Source organism: Sturnus vulgaris, chromosome 24 (genome assembly GCF_052056855.1).
Source record: "Sturnus vulgaris isolate bStuVul1 chromosome 24, bStuVul1.hap1, whole genome shotgun sequence".
Classification (NCBI taxonomy): Eukaryota; Metazoa; Chordata; class Aves; order Passeriformes; family Sturnidae; genus Sturnus; species Sturnus vulgaris.
In genome coordinates, this window is record NC_142266.1 from 1,510,625 (window position 1) to 1,532,730 (window position 22,106).

The following is a 22,106-nucleotide window of genomic DNA, read 5'->3' on the forward strand; positions in this document are numbered from 1 at the left end:
GAACTGCTGCTCATTTCTCCTCTGCACTGACCAACATCACGCTTGGAGCAGTGCTGAGATCTTTGTGTGAGCTGGGGCTCAGCCTGGGCTGGGGAGACATCAGTAAATCAGTTTGGAGAGGCCAAAGCAGAATAACAGGGCCATTTAAAAGGGTCTTTTCTCAGCCTCAAGCCCAGCACTGGTGGGGCCATGGTGGGGCTCGTGAGCAGCCTGGGCCTGGGCCAGGCTGGGCTCAGTTTGTGTTGGCCAAGCTCTGTGACATTCCAGAAACCCAAGTCCACGTCCTGTCTCGAGCTCAGCCTGGCCTGGCTGGGAACTCACAATAAATCCACACATTTTATCACGTTTATCAGGGGGTTGGAGGCTCTCACAGGGAACTGGGATGCTGGAATGCTGAGCCCTGGAGGGAAAGCTCTGCCCCAGGCAGGAGATGGGCTGGCTTGGCTAGAGCCAGGCTTAGTTAGGCCAGGTGTGAACCCGTGACCATATCTGAGCTACTGCAGCTCTATTATCAAAGTCAATTAAAGCAAGAGGCCCAGGACTGATTTACCCTGCTGCAGCCACTCAACAGCCAGGAGCATTCCCCATTATTAGCAGGAATTTAATTAGAGGGAGAATTGGAACCACTGAAAGAGGTGGAGGAGGGGATTTAACAGGGTTTAGTGAGATCACATTGAGGAACCCTGCTCTGGTTTGCAAATCAAGAGAACTGCCAGCATTCCACGTTTGGGCAGCCCCAGTTAAAGGGGTTTTGGTGGGAGGAGAGTGCTTGGATATCCCAGAGCTGTCCCACACCATCCCAGGCTCTGGTAAGGAATGTTCAGGGCAGGATTTTCCAAAGGGAATCTCCACCCTGGCAGCCCATTCCAGCCCATGCCTCCTCCAGGCCTGGAGGAGGTGAGGATTGAGAATTGAGGTGATTCCTCAAGGTGAGGAATGAGAACAGCTCCAGCAGCCAGCCTGGTCCTGAGGCTGTGACCAAGAGATGTGTGCAATGTTCAGTAACCAATTTGATTAATAATTCAAAGATTGTCTTTAATCTCACCACAGAATAAAGCAGGAGACTGGGCTGGGCCTTGCTGCAATAATCTGGGCTCTCCTGCAAAGTTTCCTGGCTGGATTTTGAGTTGCTCTCTTGCTCTTTGGTTAAACAAGTGGCAGATATGGGTGCAGAAAATTGATTTTTTGCTTGGAGGATTGGAGTGGTTTGTGCTTTTGGGGGTGATTTCTGAGCATGTTTAAAAGCACTGGAGCCACTGAGGTGTCATGCAGGGCACCCTTCCACACTCCAGGTCTGCTGTGGAGCATCCTGGTGCCCAGAACAAGGAGATGGAACACAGAAAAATGGAATTATTCCTCCTTGATGGGAAAATCAGCTGGAAAATACACAAGCAACATCAGCCTCTTCATCCCCATTACAGAAGTGCACATCCAGTGAAAAGAGCAGTTTTCTTATTCACCCTCTGCAAATATTCCACTGAAGTTTGCTGTGAAATATTCCATTGAAGCCTGGTTTGTGCTGGTTCAGAGCAGAGCAGAGCAGCCCCCCTGGGCTGTGATCCAAGCTCTGCATGAGGCTGGAATGGAGACTTTATTTAAGACTGAGAAAACCCCACATTTTTCACACTGTGATGTTTGAAAAGAGCAGGAAATGATCCCGAGAGGGGAGCAGGTGTGGAATTCCAGGGACATCAGCAGCGCCATCAGTGACATCTGCAGGGCCTGAGCTGTGCAGAGTCACTGTGAACAGGCCACAGATCCTCATCACTGCTGATAAGGCAGAGAGGCAGGCTTTGAGAGGAAATTAAAATGGAAATATCAGCTTTTCCTCTGCAAGCAGCACAAGCATGAGAAAAGATCAGGCCAAGGTCAAAGCACCATTTTTTTGCTCACTAATATTTTAGAAATCAAATTATTTCTTCCTTCACTCAGAAACCAGACTCACAGTTTGGAAGCCATTAACATTTTTATTTTAATTGAAATTCATCTTCCAAGTCCCATAAAAGCACAGAAATATGCACTCAGGTATGAAATGGCAGAGCAATGCTGAGCTGATATTCTGGGTTGCTGTCAATCATCACAAGCAGACAGGGTGAGAGCTGCATTTCCTGGAGGATTTTTGGCTTATCCATTTGCTGTAGGAATTCTGGCTGGTGGAGCTGCAGGGCTGGGTTATCCCAGAGAAAATTCCTTCCCTGCTCATCCCTTGATCCCCCTTCCTAAAGGTCTCAGAGCTGAGCCAGAGCACAAACACCATCCTGGTGGCACAGAGCAAAGCTGGCAGGGCTCAGGCCAGAACCAAATCCCAGATGCAGGGATGGGATCCAGAGGCAGGAAAGTGCCAGAGTGGGAGCAGATTCCTGCAGTTCCCTGGCAGGATCTGGCTGGGAAAAGCTGGGAACTGCTGTGGGGTGAGGAGTGGGGCTCTGCTGGGAGGGGACAGGCACCAGCAGCACCCAGAGCCACCTCTGCCCCAGGGCTGGCTCAGACCCTCGGGTAGGGAGGGGGGGAATCCTTGGAAGGCAATTCCAGAGCTTCCTCATAGGATGGCAGCACGGCCTGGAAGAGATCAAAGGTTGTGGGGTCACAGGGATTCCATCCTGCCTGCTTCCATCAGGGACAGAGAACCTCGAGGGCTCGGGGCTCAGAGGGCAGGAATCCAGCAGAGCTGGGGGCAGCAGCGTTGGATCCTTGTGCCAGTGGCACCTCCATTCCCTGGGACATTCCTGGACACCTCCATTCCCTGGGACATTCCTGGACACTCCCATTCCCTGGGACATTCCTGGACACCCCCGTTCCCTGTGACATTCCTGGACACTCCCATTCCCTGGACAGTGACTGGCCCAGGGCTCCTGAACGTGTGGAGTCCCAGCCTCATTCCCAAGGAAAGCTGAGGAATTTTGCAGAGGGGCACAGCTGGGGCACCACTGCTGGCAAGACTGGGCTCGGCAGATTTGCCAAGATAAAAGCCAGCCCTCAGCATTCCCAGCCCTCAGCATTCCCAGCCCTCAGCATTCCCAAACCCTCAGCATTCCCAGCCCTCACCATTCCCAGCCCTCACCATTCCCAGCCCTCACCATTCCCAGCCCTCAGCATTCCCAAACCCTCAGCATTCCCAAACCCTCAGCATTCCCAACCCTCAGCATTCCCTGTCCCTCACTATTCCCTGTCCCTCACTATTCCATGTCCCTCACAATTCCCAGCCCTCACTATTCCATGTCCCTCACAATTCCCTGTCCATCACCATTCCCAACCCTCACCATTCCCAAACCCTCAGCATTCCCTGTCCCTCACTATTCCATGTCCCTCACAATTCCCTGTCCATCACCATTCCCAACCCTCACCATGTCCCTCCCTCTTCCCTTCCCATCCATCCTTACAACACTGAAAATCCAAAATTCTCAGACAGAAAGATGAAGTAAAAGCTGATTTTAAACACTTTTAGCTATGGAAACCAAAGTCCAGCTGGAATTAACCCCGAATTCCTGGATCAGGGATCACAGGGAATCCATTCCCACTTATCTGCTGTGCCTGAGTTTCACTCTCCTTGCACATTGACTTTAAAGATTTTAGGCAGAAGTAAAATTAAATGGATATATTGTAATTAAAAACTGATTATTAACACTTGCTACTGGGGATTTGAAGGGCTGGAAATTCTCTCCAATCCCAAGAAAGCAGAGATAAGGATCACCAGTCTAAAGGATCCTGTTCATGGAATAAATTCACTTTTCCTCACCTTTCCCTCTGCTTTTGAGTCCATCTTCAGGAATCAATTCACTTTTATGCCCCTTTCCCACTGGTTTGGGTCCACTTTTGGGAGTAAATTCACTTTTCCTCACCTTTTCCTCTGTCTGTTTCTCCACTTCCAGGAACAAATTCATTTTTTCCTCACCTTTTCCACTGTTTTGGGTGCACTTTCAGGAGTAAATTCACTTTTCCTCACCTTTTCCACTGTGTGTGGCTCCACTTTCACCTCCTCCCTGTTGCTGGCTTTGATGTACTTGAAGCAGGTCAGGACACACTTGAACATGTAGGCCTGGAAAAGAGGAAAAGGGAAGGAAAAGGACATTTTCCCAAGGCACTGCAGGGCAAAAAGGGCATTTCCACTCTTGCCACCAGCCTGGGATTTTCCTGCTCTCTTCTCTGGAGAGAGAAGTTTGGGACCATGATCCCAGGGCCTTAAATCTGTGTCTCCATCCTTCCCTAGGAATGTGACAATTCCATGAATTCAGAACTGAGGTGGGACTGGGAATCCAGTGTATATGAAGTAATTAAATATAAAATCCAATAAACACAACACTGAGATCACAATTTCGTGACTAGGAAAGGAAATCATGGCCCTGATGTCATTTTTTGGAGCAGGTTACAAAGTCTGGATTCCATGAATCCAAAACACCGAGGTGGGACTGGGATCAATAATCCAGTAAAAATAAAGTGATTAAACATAAAATCCATCAAACACAACATTGGACATTTCTGAGATCACAATATCCCGAGGTAGGAAAGGAAATCATGGCTTTGATTTTTCAGAGCAGGTTGCAAAGTCTGGATACCAGGAAAGCACCAGAGGCACCACAGAGATCCAAGGACTGCCCCAAAAATCCCTTCCTTCAGCAAAATCCCTTTTTTGCACCTCCCTGACAGGAGCTCCTGGCACCCCATGGATTTATCCACGCAATAAATGGAGCTTTTCTGAGGAAAAAGGATTGATTGAGGGGTTGTGGCCCAGGGACATAAGCGGGGTCTGTGGGACTGGCCCTGTTAAATCAATATTTTCCCTGCTCAGGCAGAGTCGTGTGCCTGGTGTTTGTGTTGGCCTGGGAATGTGCTGGGAGCTGTTGGGATTTCCAGGGAACACAGGGAGCCACAGATCCCAAAGCTGGGCTGTGCTGCTGAGCATTCCCAGGATAATGGGGGCTGTTTGTGTTGACACTAAGCCAAAACAAAGATTTAAAAAAAAAGGAATGAAATGTCTGAGCTGAAAAAAATCAATCTCAACATTCCAGAGATCGGAGACAAATCCAAACTTTGAGCATCTTTTGGGAATATTGCAAAACCCTTCCTGCTTCCAAAGCCTCTTCCAGAGAGCAAAGCTGGAGCTGTCATAGAAACTGGGTAAAAACCTTCACTCACCCATGAAAAAACCCTAGGAAATCTAGAAAATAAATAAAAATCACACAGCAAAAGAATGCACTTCCTGATTTTGGTTTTGAAATTAAAAAATCACACAACAAAGGAATGCACTCCTTGATTTGGATTTTGAAATAAATTAAAATCACACAACAAAGGAATGCATTCCCTGATTTCAGTTCTGAAATAAATCAAAATCACAAGGAGTGTTTTATTCCCATTAATTTCTGCTTTCTTGTCCCTGTGGTGCTGGAGAACTTTGTAATTCCAAAGTGAGATAAAGATTGTTGGAATATTTGCCCCTCCCATCCCTGGGGCAGTGGGAGCTGCTCCTGCCACGGCAGGACCCAAAATCACTGCATGGATTTGGGATCACCCGTGTGGGTGCAGAGACCAGCACAGGAATTGCCTTCATGGTGCCATGGCAGCATCACCCTGCCCTTGGAATATTTTTTCCCTGGAATTTTGAGCTGATTCTGCCACCACAGGTAATGCAGACCCAGGCCTGTGCTGTCCTGAGCTGGGAGGCTGCAGGGACAGAATTCCATGGGATTTTACCCATGGAAGAGGAGAGGGGTTGGCACTGGGATTAAAGGATGGGGTCCTGATGGCTTTTTGGGGACTTCAGTAGACCAGGAGTCCTGGGGGTTTTATTATCCCACCCCATCCCTCCTCTTACAACCCCAGCACAAAAACCCATTGCAAATCCAGCATTTTGTGGGTAAAACTGTGGAAAATTCCAATTAATCCATTTGCCAGGTCAGGGAGATTCCTGCCAGCTGGGGCTCGGGGTTATCTCCCTCCTGCTGCACACTCCATGCAAATGTTAAAAGAGATTTTAAAGCCATGCCTGCAGTGCATCCATACAAAACTCTCCACTCCTCACTGCCTTATCTGGCCCACCTGCAAAGCTCAGAATATAAAATGGTTTCCAATTCACAAGCAGCACTTCCTGCCCAAGTACCTGGAACAATCTGGTTTTCTTCGTGGGGCTGAAGGTAAAAAATCAGTTCTCTGAGCCACTGAAGCAATAAAGGAGTAAAAAGCCTCTGCAGTGGAGCTTCCTGAGGCACCAGCAGGGTTTAGCTCTTGGTTTTAATGAACTTTGGGAGTATCAGGGTGGAGAACCCTGCTCCCATCAGAGAGGGCACAGCCACTCACCCAATGGACGATCTCACCTGCTGCTCAATATTCTCATTTATTTGGGCACAGCAGAGGGCTTTGCTGTGCTTGTTTTCAACCTTTTTGTCCTAAAGGGGAATGGGCAGTGATGATTTGGGGATATAAGAGGGGTTTTGCTTGGTAATTCACACAGCAGAGTAAAGGCAGGGATTAAGATAAACCAGAGCTCCCCCTGTGCCCGAGGAGAGCCCGACAAGGCAGATTTGGGAGAGGATTAAAGCTGAGTTTGACTTCAGAGCCTTTTACCTTGAGGAAGAGCACGGCCACGAAGGCGATGGTGAAGGTGATCATCACTCTGGTGTACTCCTCTGCTGGCAGCTTCTGCAGGGCTGGCAAAGAGCCCTGGGGGAAAAGGGAGAAGGAGTCACCCCAAAAACTCGTTCCCTCTGCCAGGGGCACCCACAGAGAGGGGCTCAGGGTTCAGGCAGAACAAGCAGTGAAGGATTTGCACTGGCAGCAGGATCACAGGGATAAGGTTTTCCTCCTGCTGTTTCCAGTCCTTTGGCAAAGCCCTGTTCAAATGAGAACTTTTACAATTTGAATTTCCACTTTTTTTCCACCAGTCTGGGATTTTTCCTGCTCTTTTCTCTGGAGGGAGAAACTTGGGACCATGATCCCAGGGCCTTAAATCATTGTCTCCATCCTTCCCTAGGAATGTGATGGCTCCATCTATTCATAACAACACTGGGCTGGGATTTATTAAACATGACTGTTTAATAAAGATGAAATTTGAGGCAGCTCTGCCTGAATCACTTTGCTCTGCGATTTGCATCCATCAGGTTGCTACAAGGAGAAACAAGGTGGATTTTTAAGGACCACGGGAGCTGTCAGTCAGGAACAGCGCTGGGGAGAACATGGAAAACCCTCCTTGTTGTCAACCTGAGCAGTTCTGGATGTTCCAGAGAGTCCAGAGAAGCTGCAGAGCCATGGGATGGGAATTTACAGGAGCTCCCAGTGTGGAAAATGAGCGGGGCCCAGACCTACCCCACTGTCCACAGGCTTGAGGCTGAGGTAGGTGGGCACCTCCATGTAGGAGCTGCACAGCGTGAGGATGCTCAGGCAGAAATCCAGCAGCTGCAGCGCCAGCAGGGGAGTCCTGGAGTGGCCCTGCTGAGGGGACAGAGCTGGGTTACAATCACAGGATTGGGTCACTTCTGCACATTATTCACACTTTACACACAGCCTGTGGTTGGTTCACACCGAGTCTAAGCCATTAAGTTCCCTTAAATTCAACCCAAACCTTCCCTTCTGCTGGCCCAAAGAGCGAGCAAACTGTCTGTGCTTTGCTCACCCGAGCTCCACAGGAGCCTCTGGCCAGAACAGGGACAATCCCAGTTTATCTGCAGCAAACCCCTCCTGGCAGGGCACACCCAGAGCCACCTCCCTCAAAGCCAGGAGAAAATCAACATTCTGAGCCAGGGGAAAATAAATATCCCAGCTGCTACTGGCTTCCTTCAGCCTCCAAAGATTGGATACAGACAAAACCACCTCACATCTGGATTCAAGATCTTAAATGTCTTTTCCAAACTAAAGGATTCTGTGACAAACCACAGCCCAAGATAACAATCCTTTATTACAGAATTCCAGGACCCTAGAGGTCTTTTCCATCCTAAAGGATTCCATGACAAACCACAGCCCAAGGCAATGATTCTTCATTCCAACCTTCCAGGACCCTAAAGGTCTTTTCCAGGCTAAAGGACTCCATGAAGAACCACCCCAGTTAAGGATCCCATTCTCCATTCCATGCATTCCCCAGCTCCTGAGAGCCTGAGCCCCCAGGAGGAAGAGGAGGAGGAGCTGTCACCCACCGTGTGGCCCAGGGAGGAGGACGTGGAGATGATCACTGGCACCTGGATGTAGGAGCTGAACATGGTCAGGAGGCTGAGGAGGAAGTCAATGACTTGCAGAGCCAGGAAGGGGATCAGGAACCGCTCCCTCTTCTGAGGAGGAAAAGCAGCACGGGTTATTTCCATTCCCAGTGGGAACTGAGACCAGCTGCCAACACCTGGAAGGACTTAGATGGTGCTCCAAGAGTTAAACTTCCCTGGAATTTCTGATTTCAGTGACAACTGATCCAGAGCAAACAGGGCATCAGTGCTGATATTTTTTACCTCTTTGGAAAAGTCCTGTGTATTCTCACTCAGTGACATCAGAGTTGTCATCTGACTGTCCCTAAAATTTACCTCTGCAGAGAGAACTGGGTTATTTGGGTGGTGTTTAATACTCAGAACTCTGCCACCCTCACATTCCTGGGCTTCCCACCCCAAGGCCTGGCCATTCCTCCTCCTGAACTGGGAAATGTTGCCCTGGTGCAACAGGGCAGTGGCAGCTCTCTCACAGGACCTGACCTGTGACAGAGCAAGGAAACAAGGCAAGAAGACCTTTCTAAATCATAAAATCTCCTTCATTTATCACCAAACATAGCCCAGGTGGAAATGTTGCCTATATTGGGTAAATTTGGATGTTTGAAGATTTTAACTAGAACCTGAGGCTTCAAACCAATCCCTCTCCCCCTCTGGAAGTTGGAGATGTTTTTATCTGCCTTTTTTCCTGTGTGATTCTCTGATTCTGGGATTTTATCTTTCTTTTTTCCCTGTGGGATTCTGGGATTTTTATCTGCCTTTTCTCCTGTGTGATTTTCTGATTCTGGGGGGTTTCCTGCTCTTTTTTGTCCATAATTCCAGTGAGCACCATCCAAACCCTGAATGTCATTTGTGGGGAACGTACCTTGATCACCCCGAACAGGAGGTGGAAGCTGATGATAAACAACATGAGGATCAGCAGGAAACTGGTGGTGATATCAGCTGAAAAGAATAAAAATGAAAACAGGAATCACCACATCACCAAAAGATGTCCCAACTCCATCACACCCCTAAGGGAGGGCTCAGCCTGGCACCAAGAATTGTGTCCGTGGAAGAATTCATGCCATGCAGCTGGAATTAACCCTCTTTTCCCTTTTTACACCCATTTTTCATCCCTTTGAAGTTCCTGTATCCACCAAACCATGCAGGTTGTGAGCTCGAGGGAACCAAGGCCTGAAATGTTAAATATCCCAGGTGACAAAAGGAAGTATTAAAAATGCCCACAGGGCTTTTGGCTCACAGCTCTGAACTGGGAATGATTTAGAGACTGAAAAACAGAAAGAGGAACCAGCAGTGAAATGCTGAAGGATCTTCAGAGTCTCTCAGAGAGGAGCAGGAATTTTAACCCCCCTCCAGTGGTGAGGCCAGGCAGGGTCGGGGGGGATCTCTCCCCCCAACTCTGCAGCTGTGGGATGCAAGGGACACCTCCAAAACACAACGTGAGGGGCTTCAGGGTGATTTTTGGCAGCTGCTTTGGGTGCAGGGGGTGATGTTTTATATCCATGCAGTTCCTGCTCAGCCTTTGCCTGGAAGCAATTTTCCCTCCTGGAAGCACAGCCTGCCCTGGTGCTGATTCACCTCTCCAGAGGAAAAACCCTGCTGTTTGGTTTTTATTTTTTTCCTAATCTGCCTCTGCACAACCTTTCCCAGAGCCTCCTCCAACTCCTTTCCTCTGTTTCACCTGAGTTTAAAACAGCACTGGCCAGTGTGGGCTCTTCAATTCCTAAATGTTTCAAGAAAATGTTTCATTCTGCTAGAAAAGAGCCAAAGTTTTAATTTTTCTGACTTTTTTTTTTTTTGTATCAGCTGATCCTTTCCATAGGTGCACAGGACTGGTGATCCTTGGGGGTCCCTTCCAGCTGATATTCCACACAACCTTTAATAAATCCAGTGCCTAACTCTGTTTTATTCATCACTCTCCCTTTTCATAAAGAACTCTGGGAATTGTGCCTGTAGAATTCCTGTCATATTCCAGCTGCTCTGAAATCCTTTACTGCTCCATATGACCCTTTTTTCCCCAGGAAAATTCATCTCCCTCTCCCCAGCTCTGAGTGTTCACCTGGAGCTTTGGTCCTCCTTTGGTGAGGGAAGATTTCAGTGCTTGGGCAGACCCCAAATCATCCTTTATTCCCTTTCTAGAAGGGGATATTCTTTATTCCAGTGGATATTTCTTATTTACATTTCCTTTTTTCCTCTCTCTCTTTATTTTTTTTTTTAATTTTGCCAAGAGGATAAAATCATTCCCAAAGAAGTCAAGGCAGAGAAACCTGTTCTTGTTTTTCAGGCAGGTGACCCCAACACTGATAACTGTCACAGCTTTATCAGAATTTGGACATTTGCTGTGTTTAGGGGGAAATGCAAAGATTCCCCCCAGGGCAAAGGGACACAAATCTACCCCCAGCTCAAGAAAGGACTAAAAATGTCACTGAGAAGCTCTGGAACAATTCAGGTTTGTTGAAGACCTTCCTGAGCCACATGTGGGCAGGTGGCAGCAGCAGTGCCACCCCTCCCATCCTCCCTCTGCTGACAGAGTTCATTTAAATGCAATTTAAATCCATTTCTATTGATACAAAAAGGATCTTCAATTTCCCTGCTGTCTCCTCTTGAAATCCCCTCCAGAAATGAGCTTTGCTGATGGGAAACCTTCGGTGTGGAAAGAAGCTCTGCCCAGCACTTCCTTCCCCCAGCACGAGGAGCCTCTTCCTTCCTCAGGCTTGGGGACAAAGCCCTGCGGGGAGGCTGCAGCCACCAGGAAGCCAAAAAAGCTGATGTGAGGGGGAATGGAGCCGTCTGAGGGTGGGATACGGGGAATGATCCAAATTATCCTGCACCAGGAAAGGAGGGCTGTGATGGTGCAAAGCAAGGAAACAACTTTTCCTCATTTTCCTCATAACCTGACAAAACCCCAAGGCAGGAGCTGCTCCTCCCCAGCTCGTGGGAATTGAGATGCAGAGGAGGAACAAATCTCTGTAAAGAGTGAAGAGAGAAGCCCCAAACTCAGCAAACCCCGGGGGGAGAGCAGGGAGGGAAGAGGGAAAGGGCTTTGCCTCCTGGAGAAATCAGGACCACAAAGGACAGCACTGCTGCTTTCCTTCTGCTGCCAGGGGGGTGGGAAAGCTGGAATTCCACGGCAGAACAACAACCCCACCTTCGAGGAGCAGGGGAGTGGAACCAAGGCTGGGATGTGGCACACGAAGAGCCAAAGATTAACAGGGAACAGCCTAAACCCAAACCCAAAACCCAACCCTAATCCCAAAATAGAGCCTAACAAAGGAGCCAGACTCAGTCCTTGTGGGACCTGCCCTGAAGGAACCAATCCCAATCCCAATCCCAATCCCAATCTCACTAAAAGCTGAAAATCCCAAAACCTTTTCCCTAAAGGAGCCAATCCCATTAAAAGCCCAAACTCCCAGAACCTTTGCCCTAAAGGGGCCAATCCCATTATAAGACAGATTCCCAAAGCCTTTTCCCTAAAGGAGCCAATCCCAATCCATTAAAACCCAAACTCCCAAAGCCTTTTCCCCTGGTTTCACCCAGCACCAGCACTCAGGAGTTTGCCCAGAGAGGATTTCTCTCCTTTTCCTGGGATTTTCTGGGATAAGGCACAGCCACGTTTTCCTGCCTCTCTCTCCATGGGCTCCTGCTCCAGCTCTCTGGCAGGATCCCTAATTAATTGGGAAGTGGCCATTGCCAGCTAATTGCCCAGCTGGATTTTCCAAGCAGAACCTGGATCAAAACCCTGCAAACAAAATAAGAAAGAAACAAAATCCCCACAAACACAAAGGGATGGAAAGGAAAACCAAGGGAAAACAACTTCCCTCGAGCTGACTGCCTCCTGTTTGTTCCCAGGAAACAGAGTCACCCTCCCTGCTGGTGGCACGGATGGGTTGGTGCCATGGACAAAAACCAAAAAACACAACCAAAAAAACCCCAAACCTCCCCCAAACAAGCAAAACAAAAAACCAACAAACAGACAAAAAGCCAAACAAACCACCAAATAAACAAGCATAACCCAAACAAACAAGACTCCAAACCAACAAAGAAAAAAAACAACCAAAAATCAAAACCAAAAAATCCTGAACAAACAAAAATCCCAAACAAAACCCCAAACCAACAAACAAAAAACTCAAACAAACAACACTCCTAACCAACAAACAAAAAATAACCAAAAAACAAAACCAAAAAATCCTAAACAAGCAAAAATTCCAAAGCCCCAAATCAATTAAAAAACCCAAAACAGAACAAAAAACCCCAAACAAACAAAAACCCCATGAAACAAAATCCCAAATAAACAAACAAAATACCCAACCAAACAGAAACAAACAACCCAACCAAACAAAACTCCCAAACCAATAAAGAAACAAAAAGCAAAAGCAAAAGCAAAAAAGAACCCACAAAAAAAACTCAGAAAAACCAACGCAGACCAAAAAACAAAAAAGAACCCCTCCCAAAACAGAAAAACAACCAAATTCTGAAAGAGGAAGGAAACACTTGAGGTCACACTTGCATCAAGTTCTTCAATTCTCATGGAATAATGAAAGTGGGAAAATGTTTTAGAGGAATGGATGATGGATGGATGGATGATGGATGATGGATGATGGATGGATGGATGGATGGATGGATGGATGATGGATGGATGGATGATGGATGATGGATGATGGATGGATGGATGGATGGATGGATGATGGATGGATGGATGGATGATGGATGGATGATGGATGGATGATGGATGAATGATGGATGGATGATGGATGGATGGATGATGGATGGATGATGGATGATGGATGATGGATGGATGATGGATGGATGGATGATGGATGGATGATGGATGATGGATGGATGGATGATGGATGGATGGATGGATGATGGATGGATGGATGATGGATGGATGATGGATGGATGATGGATGATGGATGATGGATGATGGATGATGGATGGATGATGGATGGATGATGGATGGATGATGGATGGATGATGGATGATGGATGGATGGATGATGGATGGATGATGGATGATGGATGGATGATGGATGATGGATGGATGGATGATGGATGATGGATGGATGATGGATGATGGATGGATGGATGGATGGATGGATGGATGGATGGATGATGGATGGATGGATGATGGATGGATGGATGGATGGATGATGGATGATGGATGGATGATGGATGGATGATGGATGGATGATGGATGGATGGATGATGGATGGATGATGGATGATGGATGGATGGATGATGGATGATGGATGGATGATGGATGGATGATGGATGATGGATGGATGATGGATGGATGGATGATGGATGATGGATGATGGATGGATGGATGGATGGATGGATGGATGGATGGATGATGGATGGATGATGGATGATGGATGGATGATGGATGATGGATGGATGATGGATGATGGATGATGGATGTTCCCAGTTGCCTTGTGCTGATCCCAGCCCTGGCTCTGGAGCCTGCTGGATTATTCCCTGCTGTGTTATTCCCTGCTGGGTATTTCCTGGGGAAGCTCTGCAGGAAGGGGTTTGCACCCTGCACTGGGGGCTGAGCTGAGCAGAGCAGCCTCCAACCCCCCCACGGGAATATTTGGGAATATTGCTCCATGGGAAACATGGGAATCATTGCACTGCCCCTTGCTTGGGATCCTGTCAGTGATTCACCCAGATTCCCATTTTTTGCTCACTGCTGATGCCCTTCCCCTCTTCAAAGTCCCTTCCAACCCAGACATTCCATGATTCTGTTGGATGAACCAAACCTTTGAGTGCTGATGTCAAACAGCCCTGGGGCATCCCAGTGGTGCCTCTTTCCTTGGAAAAAACGTGAAGCCAGCTTTTGTAACTTCACCAGGCAGTGCCTATTCCTGGTTTGGTGCTTTTCCCTATTCCTGACTCCTATCCTGGGGACAGGAGAGTTTGGAATGTGCAGGAAACCGTACTCAGCCTCCTTTTCCTCCACATACAGGGAATTTTCAGCCCAGGAAAAGCCTCCCTGGAAAAGCAATTCCTGGCTGCCAGGGGTTGTGTTTTTCTCCCTGTATACATGGACGGGGCAGAGAGGGGCCCTGGGTTCCTTCTTTTGCTCCCAGGGTTATCTCAGCTTGTGGTTTTACTCAGAAAATGACTCAAGAAAGGAAAACCTCCCTGCACTTGTTTCCAAACAGCTCCTGCAGAACGTCCTGCTTGGGCAATGTTTGGGGAGTTGGTTTTTTCAGATGGCACCTCAGGACACAGCTCCAGGTCTCTGCAAGGATCAGAGCTGGATCCTTCTGGAGAAACTCAGTCCTTCTGGAATTGTGAGCTATGGGACAGCTTGGCTGCCTCTTCCAGCCACCTATGTTCTGGAAAAATACACCAGGGGCTGGGAAAATCTGGGAATGGGGGTCACAGGAGGAGGGAGGGTTGGGGTGGAGTTGACAGACAGGAGATCTATGGGAATGGTGGGAATGGCTCTATGGGAATGGCTCCATGGGAATGGTTCTATGGGAATGGCTCCATGGGAATGGCTCCATGGGAATGGCTCTGTGGGAATGGTTCTATGGGAATGGTTTCATGGGAATGGCTCCATGGGAATGGCTCCATGGGAATGGCTCTATGGGAATGGTTCTATGGGAATGGTTCTATGGGAATGGCTCCATGGGAATGGCTCCATGGGAATGGCTCTGTGGGAATGGTTCTATGGGAATGGTTTCATGGGAATGGCTCCATGGGAATGGTTCCATGGGAATGGCTCTATGGGAATGGCTCCATGGGAATGGTTCTATGGGAATGGCTCTATGGGAATGGCTCTATGGGAATGGCTCTATGGGAATGGTTCTATGGGAATGGCTCTATGGGAATGGCTCTATGGGAATGGCTCTGTGGGAATGGTTCTATGAGAATGGTTCTATGGGATTGGTTCCATGGGAATGGTTCTATGGGAATGGTTCCATGGGAATGGCTCTGTGGGAATAGCTCCTTGAGAATGGCTCCATGGGAATGGTTCCATGGCATGGGGGGGTGTTGGTGTGTTGGTGGTGTCCCACAGCCCACACATCCATGGGATCATTGTGGGGTGGGATTTGTCCCCTCTGTCCATTGAGGAGTTCTTGGACACTTCAGTGTTTCCCTGGAAATGCCCAGAATGTGAAGGAAGTCAGGAGTGTGTGTGAGGCTGGAATGATCCACAGCTGGGGAAAAGGGAGAGGTAGGGAAAGCAGGATTGCCAGGGGAATCCACAGGAGATGCCAGAGGGAGCTGAAGGATTCTGCAGGTGCTGCAGAGTTTGGGCTGATCCCCTGAAGTAAAAACTTCTCTGGGCTCCACATTGATCTCCAACACAGCCTTGGCCTAAAGCAAACCCCGAACAGAGCCTAAATTCCTTCCTGAGCTTCCTGATTCTGCATCCACTCAGAATCCCAAATTCTTTGATGAAAAAGGCAGAGGGAGCAATGCAGGACTGAGAGATCCCTCCCTTCCCCACAGCTGCTTCCCAGCATTCCCAGGACCCACCAATTCTGAAGTAATCAGAAGTGTTCAGGTCTTTGCAGAAGCCCTTCCCATTGGCCACCTCCAGGGAATACTCGATCAGCAGCAGGATGCTCATGACCTGGAGAACAAAGGAAAAAACACAATTCAGGGGCTTTGGGCCAAATTCCCAGCAGTGAATTTATTTCCAGGGAACACTGGATGGATGAGTCCCCAGGTGTGACAAACAAAAGGGTTTAAATCCCAGGAAATTCTGAGGCAACAGTTATCAGTTTATTAATATTTTGGATTTAACTGCCAGGAGGAGGATAGAGAAATGACAAAGGCAGTGAGTTTTATTTCAATAGTTTTTATCCTGGTTTTATGTTTTGAAATTACCTTTTTCTCCAGAGTTGAGGGAAAGGCAATACCAGTATTCCAAAGCATTAAAAAAAACACAAAAAAGATTCAAGGTCTCCCAGTAAGTGTAGCTGTGCCACTCCACTGACAAAACCATCACTTTCCTTCTTTTATTATTTGAGGGAAACCTCCAAATGTTCTTTTTTCACATTGAACCTCAATGATTTTCCCCAGGTCATCCAACTGGAGCACCAAAGCCCAGCCTGCAGGGTTCATTCTGTCCTGAGTTTAATGAGCTGGGGGTGGAGGGAGGTGCAGAGCTGTGGGCTCAGTCCTGACCCAGAACTTCTGCACTCACCCAGGGATGAGGAGATCTCCATGGAATCAGGGAATCACAGAAAGGATGGAATGTGCTGGGTTATTCCCTGTTGGGTTATTCCCTGTTGCCATCCTGGGGAAGCTCTGCAGGAAGGGGTTTGCACCCTGCACTGGGGGCTGAGCTGAGCAGAGCAGCCTCCAACCCATCCACAGGAATATTTGGGAATATTGCTCCATGGGAAACATGGGAACCATTGCCCACATTCAAAGGGATTTGCCCATGGGTTGGAAGGGATTGGAAAGCTCATCCCATCCCATCCCATCCCATCCCATCCCATCCCATCCCATCCCATCCCATCCCATCCCATCCCATCCCATCCCATCCCATCCCATCCCTGCCCTGCCCTGCCCTGGCAGGGACACTTCCACTGTCCCAGGTGCTCCCAGCCCTGTCCAACCTGGCCTTGGGCACTGGCAGGGATCCAGGGGCAGCCACAGCTGCTCTGTCCATCCCTGGGTGTGTCCCCATGTGTCCCTGTGTGTCCCTGGTTCAGTCACCATGTGTCCCTGTGTGTTCCTGTGTGTCCCCATGTGTCCCTGGGTGTGTCCCTGTGTGCAGGGAGGGGCAGGGCAGTCCCAGGCTCTGCTCCAGGCCCAGCAGTGGCACCAGAGCCACGGGCAGGGGCTGAGCCCAGGAACTGCCCCTGCCAAGGAGGCACAACTCCAGCCCTGGGCAGAGCCCAGAGAGGGGCTGGAGTCTCCTCCCTGGGACACTCCAGAGCCACCAGGACACACTGCTGTGCCCTGAGCTCTGGGATGGCCCTGCTGGAGCAGGGAGTGGCACCAGTGACCCTGGGGTCCCTGCAGCTGCCCTGCCCCATGACCCTGAGCCCCGCAGTGACGCAGAAGCCAGGCTTTATCTGCTGCCCACATCAGCACCAGCTCGGGCTGAGCTGAAACAGCTTTTGCACCAGAGCTGCACCAACCTTTCACTTGAACCAGGGCCCTGAGCAGCCACGTGGGTGAGGAGGAAGTGGCACCGCTGTGGTCTGGGCTCGTGTTTGCAAACTGGGGGTGCTGGGACCAGCACAGACCCAGCTGCTGCACGGGCTGGGGCTGGCCAGACAATGCTTCTGTATTTTCAGAGGGATCCAGACAGGGATCCAGCGGGGATGCCCAGCCAGGGGTGCTGAGCTGCCCTTGCAAAGGAACTGTGGGAGGGAAGGCTCTGCCTTGCCCCAGAAAGGAGGAAGCGAGGCTGGGAGGTGACAGGAGCTGAGCACAGCCCCTCCCTCTGCCTGGGTGTTGGCTGCAGAAGACCTGGAAATAATCTGAAAACAAATTCATCAACTTTCTGAGCCCCGAGCTGCAGCTTCCAGAGGAGCTGTGGCATTCCCAGAACGAGCACCCACCATGCCATGCCAGGCTGGGAGCCCCTGTCCCACCCTGTCCCTCAGAATTTAAAATTCTCTCCAGAGTCTAGATGAGAAGGAAGGATGTGTCAGGCTTTCCCTGAGCCTGTCTGATAGCTTGTTCAAGAGTCACTCTGCTGTCTTCCCTTTTTTTCCATGAAGTGAATGAACTCTGCAAGTTGCTCATGAGCTGGCAGGAAAAAGAGGAATATCCAGATCTCATTACACGAGGACACGACAAAGTTAACACGAGTTCAGCTTAATGGAACAGCATTTCAGCTCCCACGGCAGCTCTGAAACCTGTCAAGGATGAAATTGCATTGATCCAAAGTGTCTTTACAGCTGCTGGTGCCCCTTGGGAGGGGAGGGATGGCTTAATGAAGACACATGGAGATCACACCTGACTGCGAGGTGGCTGAGAGGTTTCGTGTTCAAGCTCCCAAACAGGTTTTGCTTCCTTTATTTCTGCTGTTGGTCCAACCCCTCAAATGCCAGTGTGGGAAATATGGGCAGAAATTGCTTTGTCAGGTTTCACTTAAAAGGAGGCCTGAGCAAAATGGATGAGCTGGGCCCTAAATATCAGTTTTGTTCTCAAAGAGGAGTGGATAAGAGCAGGACAGCAACCCCCAAATTCCCCCATCCCATCCAGCAGAGCCAGAGGCTGGAGTTCAGAGTGAGGAACCTTCTCTGAAGTCTGTCAGAGAAGAACAAGGCCCTGGTTTCCTTGCTGGTGTGGAAATGAGCCACACAACCCAGACCTAGTACAGTCACACAAGATAAGAACATGGCAGGAAACCCCAGCCCAGCCTGAGAGATTCAGGGGACTTTGAAGACAAAAGTTGCTTTAAAATGTTCTGTTTTGTGTAGAAAGAAAGAAGCACTGAACTGGGAGCAGGCAGAGACCTCCAGGCCTTTCCCTTGGCAGGGAGAGCCAGGCCAGCACCAGGACACCCCTGCAGCCTCTGCCTTTGGCACGCTGGAATGTGGAGCCTCCCCTATTCCTGCAGGGAATGCACATCCAAGGGGAGGAACCCTCTGCAGAGGATCCTTTTGGGAAGAGGGTAGAGGAAGATGGATGTGGTGCCTGCCCTGCACTCCTTGCTCAGCTACTCCCACTGCAGATCCACCCCTCAGCTCCAGCAGAAACCAAAAACTTCTCATTTCAGGCAGAAAAACACCCAGTTCCCTTTCCCTTTGCAATGCCACAGCAGGAGAAAGGCAGGTTTAAAACAGAGGATTTCACTTCCAGGTACTCAAATCCCAGCCCCTTTCCAGCCCTTCCTCCCTCATCTCCTACAGCTGGAGCTTTTGGAGCAGTCCCCTCATCTTGTTGCTGCCTGTCTGTGAAAGGAGCTTCACATATCTTGTGGAAGAAATTTGAATCCCCAGGAAATGAACAGCTGGAGCTGGGCCAGGGCAGGCTCAGGCTGGAGATGAGGGAAAGGTTCTTCCCTCAGCCAGAGGGTGCTGGGCACTGCCCAGGCTCCCCAGGGAATGGGCACGGCCCCGAGGGATGGACAGGGGGGATTGCTGGGGGTCTGGGCAGGGCCAGCAGTGAAACTTGAGGATCCTTGGGGGTCTCTTCCAACTCGGGACATTCTGTGATTCCACGATTCCTGAAATAATATAGGACTGAGATAAATCCAGTCATTAAATCAAGGCAGATAAATTGTCTTGAAGACAGAATCTGACACACAGAGCCCCCATTGCCTGGGGATAACCCTGCTGCAGCTGCAGTGGGGTTAAACTGCTCTTAGAGGTCATGTTGCACCTTTATTTTCTGAAATATTTGCAGCTTGACTGATCTCCAGGTGATTTATCTCCATGCACGTGGCCCTGGTGTGAGGGTGCTCCTCTTCTGCTTCCCAGCAGGGGTTTGTGCAAGGAGAGCCTGGAGCCATGGGGAGCAGGGGGCACTGGGGACAGGGACAGGGGGCTCCGGGGGGTTCTGACACAAGCAGGGGACACCCAGCACAAAGACACTGCCCTGTCAGAGCTTCTCCTTTTCTCTCTTGAATTACCAAGTGACTCTTGTGGCAGCTGAGGATGAAGTGACGAGTGTTTTGAGTTCTCATTTGGTTTCCTTTCACAACATTTCATGTTCTCCTGCTGTCTCCTTGTTTGTGCTGTTCCAGGAGAAGCATCTCAGGCTCTGTGGGACCCTTGGGTCAGCCCCAGCCTGGTGAGAGCTCAGTGAATCCAACTCTGGGCTCCCTTGAGTCATGTCCAGAGGTGAGGACAGGACCTGGCAGGGTTCCAGAGGTGAATTTCTGCTCTGTGAGCTGCAGAGCTGCCAAAGAGGGGAGCTGGGGTGCAGCTGAGGCCAGACAAGGTGCAGACACTGCTTCCCAAGGCTCCTCTGGCTCCAATCAAGCAGCAGCAGGAGAGGAATTCTGTGCCTGCACAGGAGCAAGTGTCCAGCCCTGATCCTGAATCTCTCTGTCAAACACCTCGGGGCCTGTTCATGGCTGGAGGAGCTGATGAGCAGGACAAACTCCCCAGAGCTGTCTCTGAAAGTCACCTGCACGTCACCTCTGCACCCAATGGAGCTGTGCTATCACCCCCCCCCCCCCATCCTCTCCTCATTCCCCTCCCTCTCCTTCCCCGTCTGTTCCAGAATGCCCAGGATTTATTCCAGCTGTCTCTGAAGGGATCAGCAGCGAGGCAGAGCTGATTTATGGGAGGAGAAGACCTTGCCACAGAGCCTGGGAGCTCTTTGATGGCACTGCTCTCACCCAGCACAGCTGGGATTCATCCCTGGCACCAGCAGCAGGAATTTATCCTGATCCAAACCCCCTAGCATTGATGGAGCAAATCAGCCAAGGATATTATAAATCCCTTTTCCCTTTTCATCCCCCTGCCCAGCTACAGCTGCACCATCAGAAAGGGAGAGAAGAGACAGGGGGAAAATGCCTGGCTGGTATTGTGTGCTATCTCTTAAAGAAGTAAGACAAGACCTATCCAAAAATTACCCCCTTTTCCAAGGGCAAAAGGGATGGTGCAGCTCCTGCTGCTCCAGGGAAGAGGGGGGACCTTGGAATGTTCTTCCCATGCTGCAGTTACTGGTCCCATGGGATTTCTGCAGGCTGCAGGTCCCCAGCTCCCCCTCTGCTGTCCAACTACCATGTCGGAGCCCTGTTATCACCCTGAGGGCATCAAACCTTCTCTGTGCACCCCCAGAGCTGTGGGGGGACCATGCAATGTCCTTCCCATGCCACAGCTGCTGATCCCCTGGGATTTCTGCAGGCTGCAGGTCCCCAGCTCCCCCTCTGCTGTCCAAGGAACCTGTGAGAGCCCTGTTATCCCCCTGAGGGCACAAAACTCTGACTGTGCAAACCCAGAGCAGCACAGGGATTATTTTAATAACCCAGCCATGCAAGAAACCACATCCTCAGGACAGCTGAACACACCTAAAGCTCCTCAGTGCAGCCAGGAGCGTGGGAGAGAGGCTTCTCCAGGCTCTCTTGCTCTGCCATCCCTGCCCCAAACAGCTTCTCTGGCTGCCTGGGAGCTGGACACAGCCATGATCCCAATGGAAACTGAAAGGGACACAGAGGAGGCAGCTCTGCCCTTCACCCTGTGCTCCTGCAGCTCCCAAACCCCTGCAGTGCCCCATTCCCACATCCCAGTGCCAGTGCTGCCCATCCCCACCCAGCAGGTGTGGGATACACTCGGGTACGAGCTCCTGCACCGAGCAGGAAAACGGGAAGCAGAGCGACTTTCCCTGCGCTCCAATTGGCAGAGCCAGGAAAAAAATCACTCAAAACCCCTCCCAGTAGAGCAAATTCTGCTTCTCCCTGTCTCCCACCAGCTTTTGTTCATCCCTCTTCACTCATTGGGTTTTCCTCTTGGGGGCAGAGAACTTTCCAGGGTCAGGGAACCCTGTGAACCACAACAGAGCACCTCCTGGAAAGGTTCCACCTCTGGTTTCCTGTCTCCCTGTCCCTGTCCCCCTTCCAGGCCCAGGACTCACCATGTGGAAGATCCCCAGGGCCACTGTTGCTGTCTTGATGTTGAAGCAGCAGCATTTGGGGGGCTCAGGGGGAGCTTGGGGGGTCATTTTCGGGTCCCTCTGAGCACTCCTGAGTTAATGAGGCCGAATTTGCAGCCGGGCCACGGAAAGCGAAGTGAGAGCAGCTCGGCTTCCTTCCTGCTCTCTGAATGTGTGAAGTCATCTACAAAGTCACATGAGGCCTTTGGGTTTCTCAATCACAAAGAAAAGCAGAACTGGGGGGCTTTTAGAACACATCCAGCTGGGAAAGCGCAGCCCCAGCGCTGCTCAGGTGTCCAGCACGGGGAGTCAGCAGAGGAGGAGCAGGAGCACGACGTGGCTTTGCCCCTACAAAAATCCTCGGGAGCAAAAGCAGGGCCCAGGAATTTCACCTCAAACTCAC

At 50.0% G+C, this 22,106-nt stretch overlaps 1 protein-coding gene across 2 annotated transcripts; it reads right to left on the reverse strand.

The window, feature by feature from the left end:
- Nucleotides 1–1,947: 1,947 nt before the first annotated feature.
- On the reverse strand, nt 1,948–21,896 carry LAPTM5 (lysosomal protein transmembrane 5). 2 transcript variants are annotated; one of them, XM_014887617.2, is made up of 8 exons: nt 21,686–21,896; nt 15,668–15,764; nt 9,040–9,116; nt 8,121–8,252; nt 7,297–7,419; nt 6,559–6,654; nt 3,944–4,036; nt 1,948–2,559 (listed from the first exon to the last, which is right to left on the reverse strand). In XM_014887617.2, the coding sequence occupies exons 1-8, from the start codon at nt 21,770–21,772 to the stop codon at nt 2,485–2,487; spliced, it is 780 nt and encodes a 259-aa protein (XP_014743103.2). In that variant the 5' UTR covers nt 21,773–21,896; the 3' UTR covers nt 1,948–2,484. The 2 variants fall into 2 exon arrangements, with proteins under 2 accessions (XP_014743103.2, XP_014743102.2); XM_014887616.2 differs by having other exon boundaries at nt 7,297–7,422; nt 21,686–21,892.
- Between the last annotated feature and the right edge of the window lie 210 nt (nt 21,897–22,106).